The 12300-nt window shown below is 47.1% G+C and overlaps 1 protein-coding gene and 1 pseudogene across 5 annotated transcripts in view; both read left to right on the top strand.

The window, feature by feature from the left end:
- Xylb (xylulokinase) overlaps nt 1-4384 on the top strand; it is a 38629-nt gene extending 34245 nt beyond the window's left edge. The window contains exons 17-18 of one of the 5 annotated variants that reach the window (XR_007978693.1): nt 183-277; nt 2223-2312. Coding sequence is in view for 3 of the 5 variants with exons in the window: in XM_052186999.1 (XP_052042959.1) it covers nt 183-277; nt 1624-1722 (194 nt within the window). In the remaining 2 variants the exon portion in view is untranslated. Of the gene's footprint in view, nt 1-182; nt 278-1623; nt 1844-2222 lie in introns of those variants that run through there. The other 4 variants (XR_007978694.1, XM_052186997.1, XM_052186999.1 and 1 more) reach the window with 4 other exon arrangements.
- Nucleotides 4377-4689, top strand: LOC127689507 (reactive oxygen species modulator 1-like; annotated as a pseudogene).
- Nucleotides 4690-12300: the final 7611 nt, after the last annotated feature.

Here is a 12300-nt window from a genome sequence, read left to right as displayed (position 1 = left end):
CTTGTGTGGTGCTGGGTGGGCATCTGAGTCTTGTGCAGGCTGAGAAGGTGTCATCCGCTGAGCTGCCCTGCCTTGTGGATTTTTTTTTTTTTTGCTTTTTTTTGTCACCATAGCAATGTCTGACATACTCAGTTAACATCCTCATGTGACATACACCCATGTGACTGACCTTTCCCCTCTAGGCCTTGCAGGAGGGACAGGTGTGGCCTTTTCTGAGGTTGTGAAATCAGCACCACAGCCCTGCCTGACTGCCACCCCCAACCCGGGAGCTTCCCAGGTGAGAAACCTCTGGATTTTCTCTTAGCACTTGCCTTTCAATCTGTCTTGGGCCTTTTTTTATTTAAGAGGTAAGTTTTTCTCTCTTCACCTATATTAAACCTGCTGTACTCAACCAGAGTGAAATCTTACTTCACTGCTCACTCCCATCCCCAACACACACACACACACACACACACACACACATACATACACACATGCACACACACACATGTACACACACACATGTACACACACATACACACACACATACACATATACACACACACATATACACACACACACACACACTCCTCTCTACACACAACCCACAGCACTTGGGCTTTGAACCTAGGGTCTCACTTATGTGAAACATTCACTTTACTACAGAATTACATCCTTGGCATACAAAAATACAAAAGAAACCAAAGGTGCTGGGGACTGAACCTAGGTCCTCTGTAAGATCAATACATGTCTTTTGTTTTTTGGGGGTGTAGTTGGTATTCTCCCCTTTCCCGGTTTCCCTTGGGGAACCCCCATCCCATCCCCCTTGCCCCGCTTCTATGAGGGTGCTCACCCACCCACTCCCGCCTTCCCGCCCTGGCATTCCTCTACACTGGGGAATCAAGCTTTCCCAGGACCAAGGGCCTCTCCTCTCATTGATGTCCAACAAGGCCACCCTCTGCTATGCATGCTGCTGGGGCCATGGGTCCCTCATTGTGTACTCTGATTGGTGGTTTAGTCCCTGAGCTGGGGGAGGGGGGTGTCTGTTGTTGATGTTCTTCCTATGCAGCTGCAAACCCCTTCGGATTCTTTAGTCCTTTCTCTAACTCCTCCATTGTGGACCCTGTGCTCAGTCCATGGTTGGCTGCGAGCATCCCCCTCTGGATTTGTCAGGCTCTGGCAGAGTCTGTCAGGTTTTAACCAATACACACACCATCTCTCCAATGCCTCAATTTTTCAAATGTATAAACAGAAACAAAATTATTCTTTTTGTTTTCTTTTGGGTTTTTTTTTTCTGTTTGTTTTTTCAAGACAGGGTTTCTCTGTGTATCCCTGACTGACCTAGAACTCACTGTATAGGCCAGGCTGGCCTCTGCCTCCTGAGTTCTGGATTAAAGGTGTGTGTTACCCACACCCATCAAACAAAATTAATTTTTCATTTAATCTATCCAAAGTATCATCATTTTTGTTGTTGTTGTTTTCCGAGACAGGGTTTCTCTGTATAGCCCTGGCTGTCCTGGAACTCACTCTGTAGACCAAGCTGGCCTCGAACTCAGAAATCTGCCTGCCTCTGCCTTCCAAGTGCTGGGATTAAAGGCGAGTGCTACCACCGCCCGACTTTTTTTGTTTTTTTTTTTTTTTTAGGTATGTGAATATACTGTTGCTGTTTTCAGACACTCCAGAAGAGGGCATCAGATCCCACTGCAAATGGTTGTGAGCCACCATGTGGCTGCTGGGATTTGAACTCAGGACCTCTAGGAGAGCAGTCAGTGCTCTGAACTGCTGAGCCATCTCTCCAGCCCAAGTATCATCATTTAACACATACTGCTTAGAGGAAATAGTGATGTCATAATTCTCATTGGTTTTGCCAAGGTTTGTGAAATTTGGAATATGTTATATAACTATATATATAGTTATATATAGTTATTCATAAATTTTTATTTATTTTATGGGTATGAGAGTTTTGTCTACAGAAATGTTTATGCATCATGTGTGTGCATGGTGCCTGAGGAGGCCAGAAGAAGGTGTTGGATCCCCTGGAACTGGAGTTACAGACTGTAATGAGTCACCCTATGGGTACTAGAACTCAAACCTCAGTCCTGAGGAAGGGTAGTCAGTGCTCTAAACCACTGGGCCATCTCTCCAGCCCCAGAATTTACGTTTTTAAACTTTGAAGCTGTAAGCAGCCGTAAGGATCGCTCCCCCTCCCCGTTATATCTATATTGCTCTTTCTGCCTGCCCAGGTCTATGCCGCCCTTCTCCCTCGATATGCTGAACTGGAACAGAGAATCTTGTCCAAGGCCCAGAGGCCTCTGGAATGAATTCTTCCGGCCAGGACACCCTGCTGCCTCCCCGTGCACTAGTCCTTGTGCTTGAAGGCTCCGCTGTGCTCTGTGGAGCACTCCCGTCCTGTCCTGGACCATCCTGAAGCCATGACTCCTTGGGGACATGTGGACTGCATGTCCTGGGATGGAAAAGCAATTTCTCCTTTTCTGTCTTTCATTCAGGAGAACACTGTGGGGTATGGACACCAAAGACAATCATGTTCCCCTTTCAAAGGGACCAAATCGCAGACTAGGGAGAGACAGTCTTTTCCCTGACTCTGACCACGCCCCCTTCCTTACCTTCAGTCACCTTCCCCATCCTGGGACCGCCCCCTCCATCCTTCCCCAGCAAACCTCTCTTGCCTATGACCCTAGCAGCTGTCTCCACCTTCTGTTTCTGCAGGTGTCTTCCCAGGGCTCTCTCCTGTCTGCCTGTCACCTTCCCTCCCTATACGCACCTGCTATTACTTCCCACTCCAGATGACCTGGTGAATAGCCTTCCTTCCCCTCCCCCTCCCCCACCCAGAGACTGCCTGACTGGGGTTGCCCTGGTGACCTGGCTGGGCATCTCCCAGGCTAAACACTTACGGGTTCTTCCATATTTCATTGTAGTTCACATGATGTCATAATTGTGTGTTTAGAGAAGTTTTTAAATTCTGGCTTTCTTTTTCTTCCGGGTCTCCTCTGGGCTGCCCTCAGTGGAGCTAAGGTGACCTTAAGCTTATGATCTTTTTACCACTATGCCACCACACCTGGTTTTATGCAATACCAGGGATTGAACCCATGGCCTCTTACATTCTAGGTAGACACTCTACCTGCTGAGCCACACACGCCCAGCCTGGGTTTCCTTTTTCCTTGACATACTTTGTGACTCTCACTTCCACAAATCCTACTATGTTTGAGCTGTGCCCTCCCTCTCCACCCCGTTTTACTTTTCCTGGTGATCTCACACCGGGGTCACCCCCTAGAGTTTCCCCACTGCGACAAGACAAGGCCGGGCTGAACTCAGGACTCGTTTTAAACCAGACCACTGGATCTGACACAGTGGCAAGATGCTGCAGACAGGTGTGAGACCAGGATCAGAGCAGTGACTGCTGGGAAATCAAAAGGACAGAGCACAGATGGAAAGAGAGTTGTGTCTAGACATGAGGTCCCTTGGAAGACGAGGTGTATGGGGGGGAAGAAGCAGTGAGCAGCCATCTTGCCAGAGCAAACCCACAGCGCAGAGGGAAATGGCTGCTGGAATGTTGCTTGTCACAGAGGTTTTACGCTACCAACAAGCCGCAAAGGCTTCAGGGACCACACAACAAACAGTTAACCACGAAGACATTCCAACAGATCTCACAACAAGCCGGGCAACTGTAGATGAAAAGGCCACCATAGGTGACAAACTGCAAAACAAATCCGACACATCTGGAGACTTCCATGACATGTCAGAGAGGAGGGAGACCTAGCAGGAAGTTCAGGGAGGCACCAGAAAGGAAGGGAGGAGAATAAAGACAAGATCCCTCTTGATGTTTAGGACTTTCCAAAATAAACAGAATTTTGAAAACACCTAAAATCTACCTTTCCCTGCTTCCCCTTTGTCTGGGCAGGGGTTTGAACCTGTGACTTTGAAGATGTTGGGCAAGCCCTCTCTTACTGAGATGTACCACCAGCTTCACAAATATGTTTCAAAAGAGTCTACCTTGTAATTTAGATATGGTCTAGCAGTGTTTTGAGATTTGTATATCACTGACCCAACATCAAAAGGCTTAGACCATAAAACAGAGTTGGTGTGGGTGAAGGGTGTGGGGAAGGAGGACGTTTGGTGGAGAGATGTCTCGAGGGTTAAGAACACTGGCTGTTCTTCCAAAGGACCTATGTTCTGTTCCCAGCACCCACACGGCAGCTCACAACTATCTGTAGCTCCAGTCCCAAAGGGATTTGATGGCCTCTCTGTACTCCAAGTGACACACAAAGCCGGAGAACAGACATATAAAAGTTTAGAGGAAACCGTAGCATAAGATTCCAACATACATTGTGTAATAAATCACATTTCGGTTGTGCTGAGCGATCTCTGCGGAGAATGAGATGCCGGTGGTGGTGGTGGTGGTGGTGGTGGTGGTGGTGGTGGGTCCCTACGGGCAGTCCCAGCCCAGGTGCTTTAATGGTGTGAAGATGGGCTTTGTCATGGGTTGCACCATGGGTGGGAATGGTGGCCGGGGCGCTGTTGAGCACCTTCTCCTGTCTCAGGATCGGAAATGGGGTCAGAAGCTGATGGGCAGCATTGGGAAATTATGATGCAGAGTGGCAGCACCTTTGGCAATTTCATGGCCATCGGAATGGGCATACGATGCTAATTAGGGCGCCGGATGCCCTGCTACACCTAAATTTCCCCATCTATTTTGACCCTTGTACAATAATAAAATTTTTTCTTCTCATTAAAAATAAAAATAAATCACATTTTGTAAGGTAAAGGTAAAAGTGAAGTAGTCAAGACCAAAAGATGCCATTCTTTTTCAGAAAGGTCCGGCTGGCGTCTCCTCAGGGAGAAACTTTCTTGTGGTACATCCCGACAAGTGTGTTGTGTTCCGTGTTCACACCTAACAGAGCTTAGATTTTTATTATCTATTATGTATATGTGTTATATATATATAATGTGTGTGTGTGTGTGTGTGTGTGTGTGTGTATACACTGTGGCTGTCTTTACCAGAAGAGGGTATCAGGTCCATCACAGATGGTTGTGAGTCACCATGTGGTTGCTGGGATTTGAACTTAGGATCTCTGGAAATGCAGTCAGTGCTCTTAACCACTGCACCATCTCGCCCTAATGCATCTTGTTTAAGTTAGCATGATTGGTCTTGAATGGGCTCGGGGAGCGGTTAGTGATGGGCAGGCAGGATGGGCGGGCAGGAGCCTTTTAAACCTCTACTACTTTTATTATCACCCCTGACAAAAGGCCACTCAGTGGTCCTGTTCTTATCTACATTTCCCAGGATTCCTGGGAAAGTATGGCTTTGTGGACCCAGGCATTTTTTTGTTTTGTCATTATGGGTGGTTGTGAGCCACCATGTAGTTGCTGGGAGTTGAACTTAGGACCATCCAGTAGAACAGTCAGTGCTCTTAACCGCTGAGCCATCTCTCCAGGCCAAGGACCCAGGCATTCTTACTTAGTAAGGCTTTGAAGCATCTTGGTAGGACCAGGGCCACAGCCCCCACCAGACTCGACAAGACTAGGAAAGGTCACTGAATATGCAGGCAGGCACCCTGGAGCATTTTCAAAGAATGAAGAAAAATATAAGAACTAGTGAGGGGGCTCAGTGGGTAGAGAGGCTTGCTGCCAAGACTTCAGATCTGAGTTCGAGCTCCAGGGTCTACATGGTGGAGGGACACAACCAACCCCGGCAAGTTGTCCTGTGACTTTCACACTTGTGCTGTGGCAATGAGCACCCCCACCCCTGATGTAAGTGAAGGAGAAAAGTGTGCTTGGGTCTGTACCCAGCTAAGCCGTCGAGAGTTTCAGTCACGCCTCAGCGAGTTTGCTCACTGTTCCTTGGTGTGCTCCTAAAGACAGCTGCCACGGTACTGGGAGACGAAGGGAGACCCTGACGTGGAAGAATGTCAAATGGCACTGCTGGGACAGAGTTATCAGCTAGCACAGGACAGGGGGTGTGTCCGCACTTGCTTTCTCTTGTTCTGAAGAACACCACGGTCAAAGGCAATGCAGTGGAGGAAAGGGTTAATTTCATCTTCCCTTTCCAGATCACAGTCATCCCCAAGCAGACACCGTGGAGACTTGTTATTTACTGGCTCCGTTTCAGACTCACACTCAGCTATGTTTCTTATACAGCCCAGGCACACAGGCCTAGGAATGGTGCCGCCCTCAGTAGGCCTGTCCCTCCCACATCAACCATCAATCAAGACACTGTGTCATGGACATGGCCACAGGCCCATCTGATCTGGGCAGCCCCTCAGTTGAGAGTCCCTCAGATGACTCTAGACTGTGTCACATTGGCAGCTGAAGCCAACTTGGACAGGAAAGGAGAAATGGGAAGCACAGAGAGCTCATTGTTACATTTTGAGGAGTTGGTAATATTTAAAACTGAAAAGCAAATACTTGAGGCTTAAATAATGAAAAAGGAGAATTGAGCAATAAAATTATTAAGCGCTTCAAAAGGCATTAGTGTTTAAAAGAACCTATAGAATCAGTATAATGAAGAGTTTTTAAAAAGCAAGAAAAATGAAATCTCGGCGCTATGGAGATGTGTCAGCAGGTAACGGTGTTTGCAGCCTGAGTCTGACCCCTGGTGATCCATATGCTAGGGGAGAACTGACTTCACAAGTTGTCCTCCGATTTCCATATAGGTGCCCTGGTGCATGCAAACCCTCATGTACACACAATAAATAAATCTTAACAAATGCAAATTGTCCTCAAAGACAAGGCAACAGATCATATAACCAGTAATACATAGTAATTGCAGCTTTGTGCACACAGTAAGCAGAAGTCCTAGCATGAGTCCAGTCGGTAAATGTGAGAGCCCTTAATCCACCTACTCAAAGAGAAAGAATTTCCAAACACTGTACAAACCAATGCATTCCTGTGTTTAGAGGAGACATGCACAGGAGTGGAGGTTCAGAAAGACTGAAGAGTGGAATGGTCCCCAACAGTCCATACACAAAGCTCACAGAAAGCAGAAACCACAACATTCATCTCACTGTTCAGAACTGAAGAGACATAAAGAGGGACACCATTGTGTTGAGAGCTTCACTTCACAATCATGGTGTGCCAACCATCAGGGCTACAGGCTCAGCTATTTGCTTTGCCAGTCTGCAATAACATTCTGGAATCCTCTGCCTGGGCCAGAATCCTGTGTGCTGTCTTCCTTTCCCGTTGGCTGTGACCTGTCAAAGCACGTGGCGTTTGTGCAATAGCAGCAGGGGAAGCAGACTGCTGGAAAGAACAGAGTTTTAACACACCACTGTCCTCTTTAAGGCCGAGGGAGGCAAAGCTACATGCAGGTGGTTTCTACAAAGTATACTAAATGTACACTGAATGTTCTACTTTGTGTGTGTGTGTGTCTGTACATGTGTATGGCTGGGTGCATGTGTGTAAGAGTATATGTGTGTGTGTGGGTGCATGTTTGTATGCATGAGTACATGTATGTGTGGCTAGGTACATGTGTGTATGAATGCATGTGTGTATGAGTACATGCATGTATACATGGATACATGTCTGTGTGGCTAGGTGCATATGTGTGTGAGTACATGTATGTGTATAGGTGCATGTATGTGTGGCTGGGTACCTGTGTGTGTGAGGGCATGTGTGTGTATGGATGCATGTATGTGTGGCTGGGTATATGTGTATGGGTGCATGTATGTATGCATGGGTTTATGTATGTGGCTGAGTGCATGTGTGTGTGTGAGTACTTGCTTATATGGGTGCATGTATGTGTGGCTTGGTGCATGTGTGTGTGAGTGTTTGTGTGTGTGTGAGTGAATGTGTGTGAGTGCATATGTTTGTGTGAATGCATGTATGTATGAATGCATGTGTATATGCATGGGTGCATATATGTGTGGCTTGGTGCATGTGTGAGTGCATGTGTGTGTGTGTGAATGCAGGTGTGTGCGTGTGTGTGAGTGCAGGTGTGTGTGTGAGTGCAGGTAGGTATGTGTGAGTGCAGGTGTGTGTGTGAGTGCACGTGTGTGTATGAGTGCAGGTGTGTATATGAGTGCAGGTATGTGTGAGTGCAGGTGTGTGTGCTTGTGAGTGCAGGTGTGTGTGTGCAGGTAGGTGTGTGAGTGCAGGTAGGTGTGTGTGAGTGCAGGTGTGTGTATGAGTGCAGGTGTGTGCATGAGTGCAGGTGTGTGTATGAGTGCAGGTGTGTGTGAGTACAGGTGAGTGTGTGAGTACAGGTGTGTGAGTACAGGTGTGTGTGTGAGTACAGGTATGTGTGGGTACAGGTGTGTGTATGAGTGCAGGTATGTGTGAGTGCAGGTATGTGTGAGTACAGGTGTGTGTATGAGTGCAGGTATGTGTATGAGTGCAGGTGTGTGTGAGTGCAGGGGTGTGTGTGAGTGCAGGGGTGTGTGTGAGTGCAGGTGTGTGTGTGTGAGTGCAGGTGTGTGTGATGCAGGTGTGTGTGTGATGCAGGTGTGTGATGCAGGTGTGTGAGTGGTGAGTGCAGGTGTGTATGAGTATAGGTGTGTGTATGAGTGCAGGGGTGTGTGAGTGCAGGTATGTGTGAGTACAGGTGTGTGTATGAGTGCAGGTATGTGTGTGAGTGCAGGTGTGTGTGAGTGCAGGTGTGTGTGAGTGCAGGGGTGTGTATGTGATACAGGTGTGTGTAAGTGCAGGTGTGTGTGTGATGCAGGTGTGTGTGATGCAGGTGTGTGAGTGGTGAGTGCAGGTGTGTGTGAGTATAGGTGTGTGTGTGAGTGCAGGTGTTTGTGAGTGCAGGAGTGTGTGTATGAGTGCAGGTGTGTGTGTGATGCAGGTGTGTGTATGAGTGCAGGTGTGTGAGTGCAGGTGTGTGTGTGAGTGCAGGTAGGTGTGTGTGATGCAGGTGTGTGTATGAGTACAGGTGTGTGTGAGTGCAGGTGTGTGTGTGAGTGCAGGTAGGTGTGTGTGATGCAGGTGTGTGTATGAGTGCAGGTGTGTGTATGAGTGCAGGTGTGTGTGTGAGTGCAGGTAGGTGTGTGTGATGCAGGTGTGTGTGTGTGAGTGCATGTGGAGGCTGGAGCTCAGGACTAGCTTGGATGAATTACTAGGTACCTTCTGCTTTCTGTTGGAGAAGGGGCCTGGCCACGCAGCTCCCAGGGAGTCAGCAGTCTCCCCTCCCATCCGGCCATCACTGGGATTTCATGCACATGCCGCCAAACCTGGCTTTTAATGTGGGTCCTGAGACTCAAAGTCGGGGCTTTTGCTGTGAGGCAAGCATGTTGCCAATTAAATTATCCACCTACTCGCACCCCTGCACAAATACCCCATATTGAAGTAGAAATATGTCTATTCTCCTACATAAAAACTTATCATTTCGAGTGGGCAAGATGGCCAACCAGGTAACGAACAGTCCACACTCCCAAGCCTGGCGACCTGCAGATGACTCCCAGAAGTTGTCTTCTGATTACCACAGGGGCATGGTGGCGTGTGTTTGCACACACACAGAGACACAGATATAAACATTTTAAAATGCCCATTTATTGCACCAGAACGAAAACATGAAACATCCACTATGCCTGGGTATAAGAAAACCTTTTTTTTTTAAAAGTCCAATTTGGAGAGCCGGGCAGTGGTGGCGCACATCTGTAATCCTAGCACTCTGGGAGGCAGAGGCAGGTGGATTTCTAAGTTTGAGGCTAGCCTGGTCTACAGAGTGAGCTCCAGGACAGCCAGGGCTACACAGAGAAACCCTGTCTCGAAAAAAGCAAAAAAAGCAAGAAAAAAAAAAGTCCAATTTGGAGAAAAAAATTAAACTCCTAGCAAAAGATAGGTATTTAAAAAACAAACAAACAAACAAACAAAAAAAGGGAAACAAGTCTCAGGCATGCTAACACATGCTTTCTACCCAGTTCTTGGGAGGCAGAGGCAGGTGGGTTTCCATGAGTTTGAGGCCAGCCAGGGCTACATAGTAAGATTCTGTCCGAAAGGAAATAAAACAGAAGGAAACAACAACAAATTCAGAACTGGAGAGATGACTTGGTGGCTGGCTAGTTAAGAACACTTGCTGGGCTAGAGAGATGGCTCAGCAGTTAAGAGCACTGACTGCTCTGCCAGAGGTCCAGAGTTCAATTCCCAGCAGCCACATGGTGGCTCACAACCATCTGTAATGGGATCTGATGAACTCTTCTGGTGTGTCTGAAGACAGCTGCAGTGTACTCAAACAAACACACACACACACACACACACACACACACACACACTTGTTACTCTTCCAGAGAACCCTATTTCAAAAAGGTGTTTCATTTATTTCGTGTGTGAGTATGGGCACACCCATGCCACGTACCATGTGGTGCAGAGGGGGAAGGCAGCGTGCAGGAGGTGGTTAAGAGGCTTTTACCACGCTGAGGTAGGTGGGTACTTGCTGCTGCAGCAGACCACACACATGTCCAGAGATACATGTTCGCAAGACAGCTTCACAGTGAAAGCCATGGATCTACATGTCTGGTTCTTTTCTGTTTTTAAAGATTTATATTTTTCAAAGTTTTATTTATTTATTTATTTATTTATTTATTTATTGCTTTTTCAAGACAGGGTTTCTCTGTGTAGCCCTGGCTGTCCTGGAACTCACTCTGTAGACCAGGCTGGCCTCAAAATCAGAAACCCTCTTGCCTCTGCCTCCCAAGTGCTGGGATTAAAGGCATGTGCCAAAAAACAAAAGGCATGTGCCACCACTGCCTGGCCAAAGATTTATTTATTATTATTATTATTATTATTATTATTATTATTATTTTGCTTTTTGGATTTGGTTTTTTCGAGACAGGGTTTCTCTGTATAGCCCTGGCTGTCCTGGAACTCACTCTGTAGACCAGGCTGGCCTCGAACTCAGAAATCCGCCTGCCTCTGCCTCCCAGAGTGCTGGGATTACAGGCGTGCGCCACCACCGCCTGGCTGATTTATTTATTATTATATGTAAGTACACTGTAGCTGTCTTCAGACACACCATAAGAGGGTGTCAGATCTCATCATGGATGGTTGTGAGCCACCATGTGGTTGCTGGGATTTGAACTCAGGACCTTCAGAAGAGTAGTCAGTGCTCTTCCACTGAGCCGTCTCTCCAGCCTCAAGATTTATTATTTTTATGTTTTGTGAGTGTGTGTTTTGCCTGTATGTGTTTGTGCATGCGTGTGCATTGCCTGCTGAGGCTACAAGGGTATGTTGGCTCCCTGGAACTGGAGCTAGAGACCTTGGGAGCTGCTATGTGGGTGCTGGGAACCAAAGCCTGGGTCTCTGAAAGAGCACCTTGGTGCCACCTGTCTGGATCCAGTCTCTTTCTGTGTTTTTTGCAGTGGGACTGAGGAAGGTCTGTCCCAGTGTCCCCAGCTGTTGGGATGCCTTTATGTTTTCCACAGTATTTCTTAGCTGTCTAGGACTCTCTTGTCCCACACAGTGCTTTCTTTCTTGTGGTTGCATGTCCTTTTGCAGCGAAGCTGGCTCACGCAGTCTTTATTGCTTTGTCCCCCACTCCAATTCCCATTTGCTTGTATTTTGGAGAAAACCTTTATCACTTTGTCTTATTCGAAACGTACAAGGATTTCCTACATTTTCTTCATGTAGCTGTTTAATATTTTGAGGTGGATATTTTCAAAGGTTCAAACACCACGAGGCCAACATCCTAACCATTATCTCTTCAGAATCTAATTAAAAATGTTATGAGCCACATGTAATTTGTCATGGTTTTGTTCCTGGCTCTGCAATAGAAACATATGTTAAAAAAAACAAAACAAAACAAAACCAAACCCACCACACTTCTGTGTCAGCCTATGTCCCTGAGTTATTATGGTGACTGGAATTTGCCTGGTGACCCCTAATGGACATGTACTGAGAGGAAGAAATAAATTTTGTGGTTTTAAACCATTAAGGTTTGGGGATTTTTCCATTAGCAGAACACAACCTCACTGTTCCCTCTCATTAGTGTCACCTTCCTCCCTGATCCGATTCATTCAGCTGACCTCAAGGTCGCCACCATTAAATTAACAGAGGGGGTAGAATGAAGACCTGTGGGGTCAGGGAAGGAATAAATGGAGTCAAGCAATGACACTCTCACTGGGCAGTGGTGGCGCACGCCTTTAATCCCAGTACTTGGGAGGCAGAGGCAGGGGGATTTCTGAGTTCGAAGCCAGCCTGGTCTACAGAGTGAGTTCCAGGACAGCCAGGGATGCACAGAGAAACCCTGTCTTGAAAAAAAACAAAAACAAACAAACAAAAAAACCCAACCAACCAACCAAACAAACAAAAAACCAAAAAGTAATGATGTCCTCTGAGATCACTGCCTAAGAAATAACAGTTCCACAGGAG

This window comes from Apodemus sylvaticus, chromosome 7 (assembly GCF_947179515.1).
Source record: "Apodemus sylvaticus chromosome 7, mApoSyl1.1, whole genome shotgun sequence".
In the NCBI taxonomy this organism is placed as follows: Eukaryota; Metazoa; Chordata; class Mammalia; order Rodentia; family Muridae; genus Apodemus; species Apodemus sylvaticus.
The sequence above is the reverse complement of the archived record's forward strand: the minus strand, read 5'-3'. Positions and strand labels throughout refer to the sequence as shown.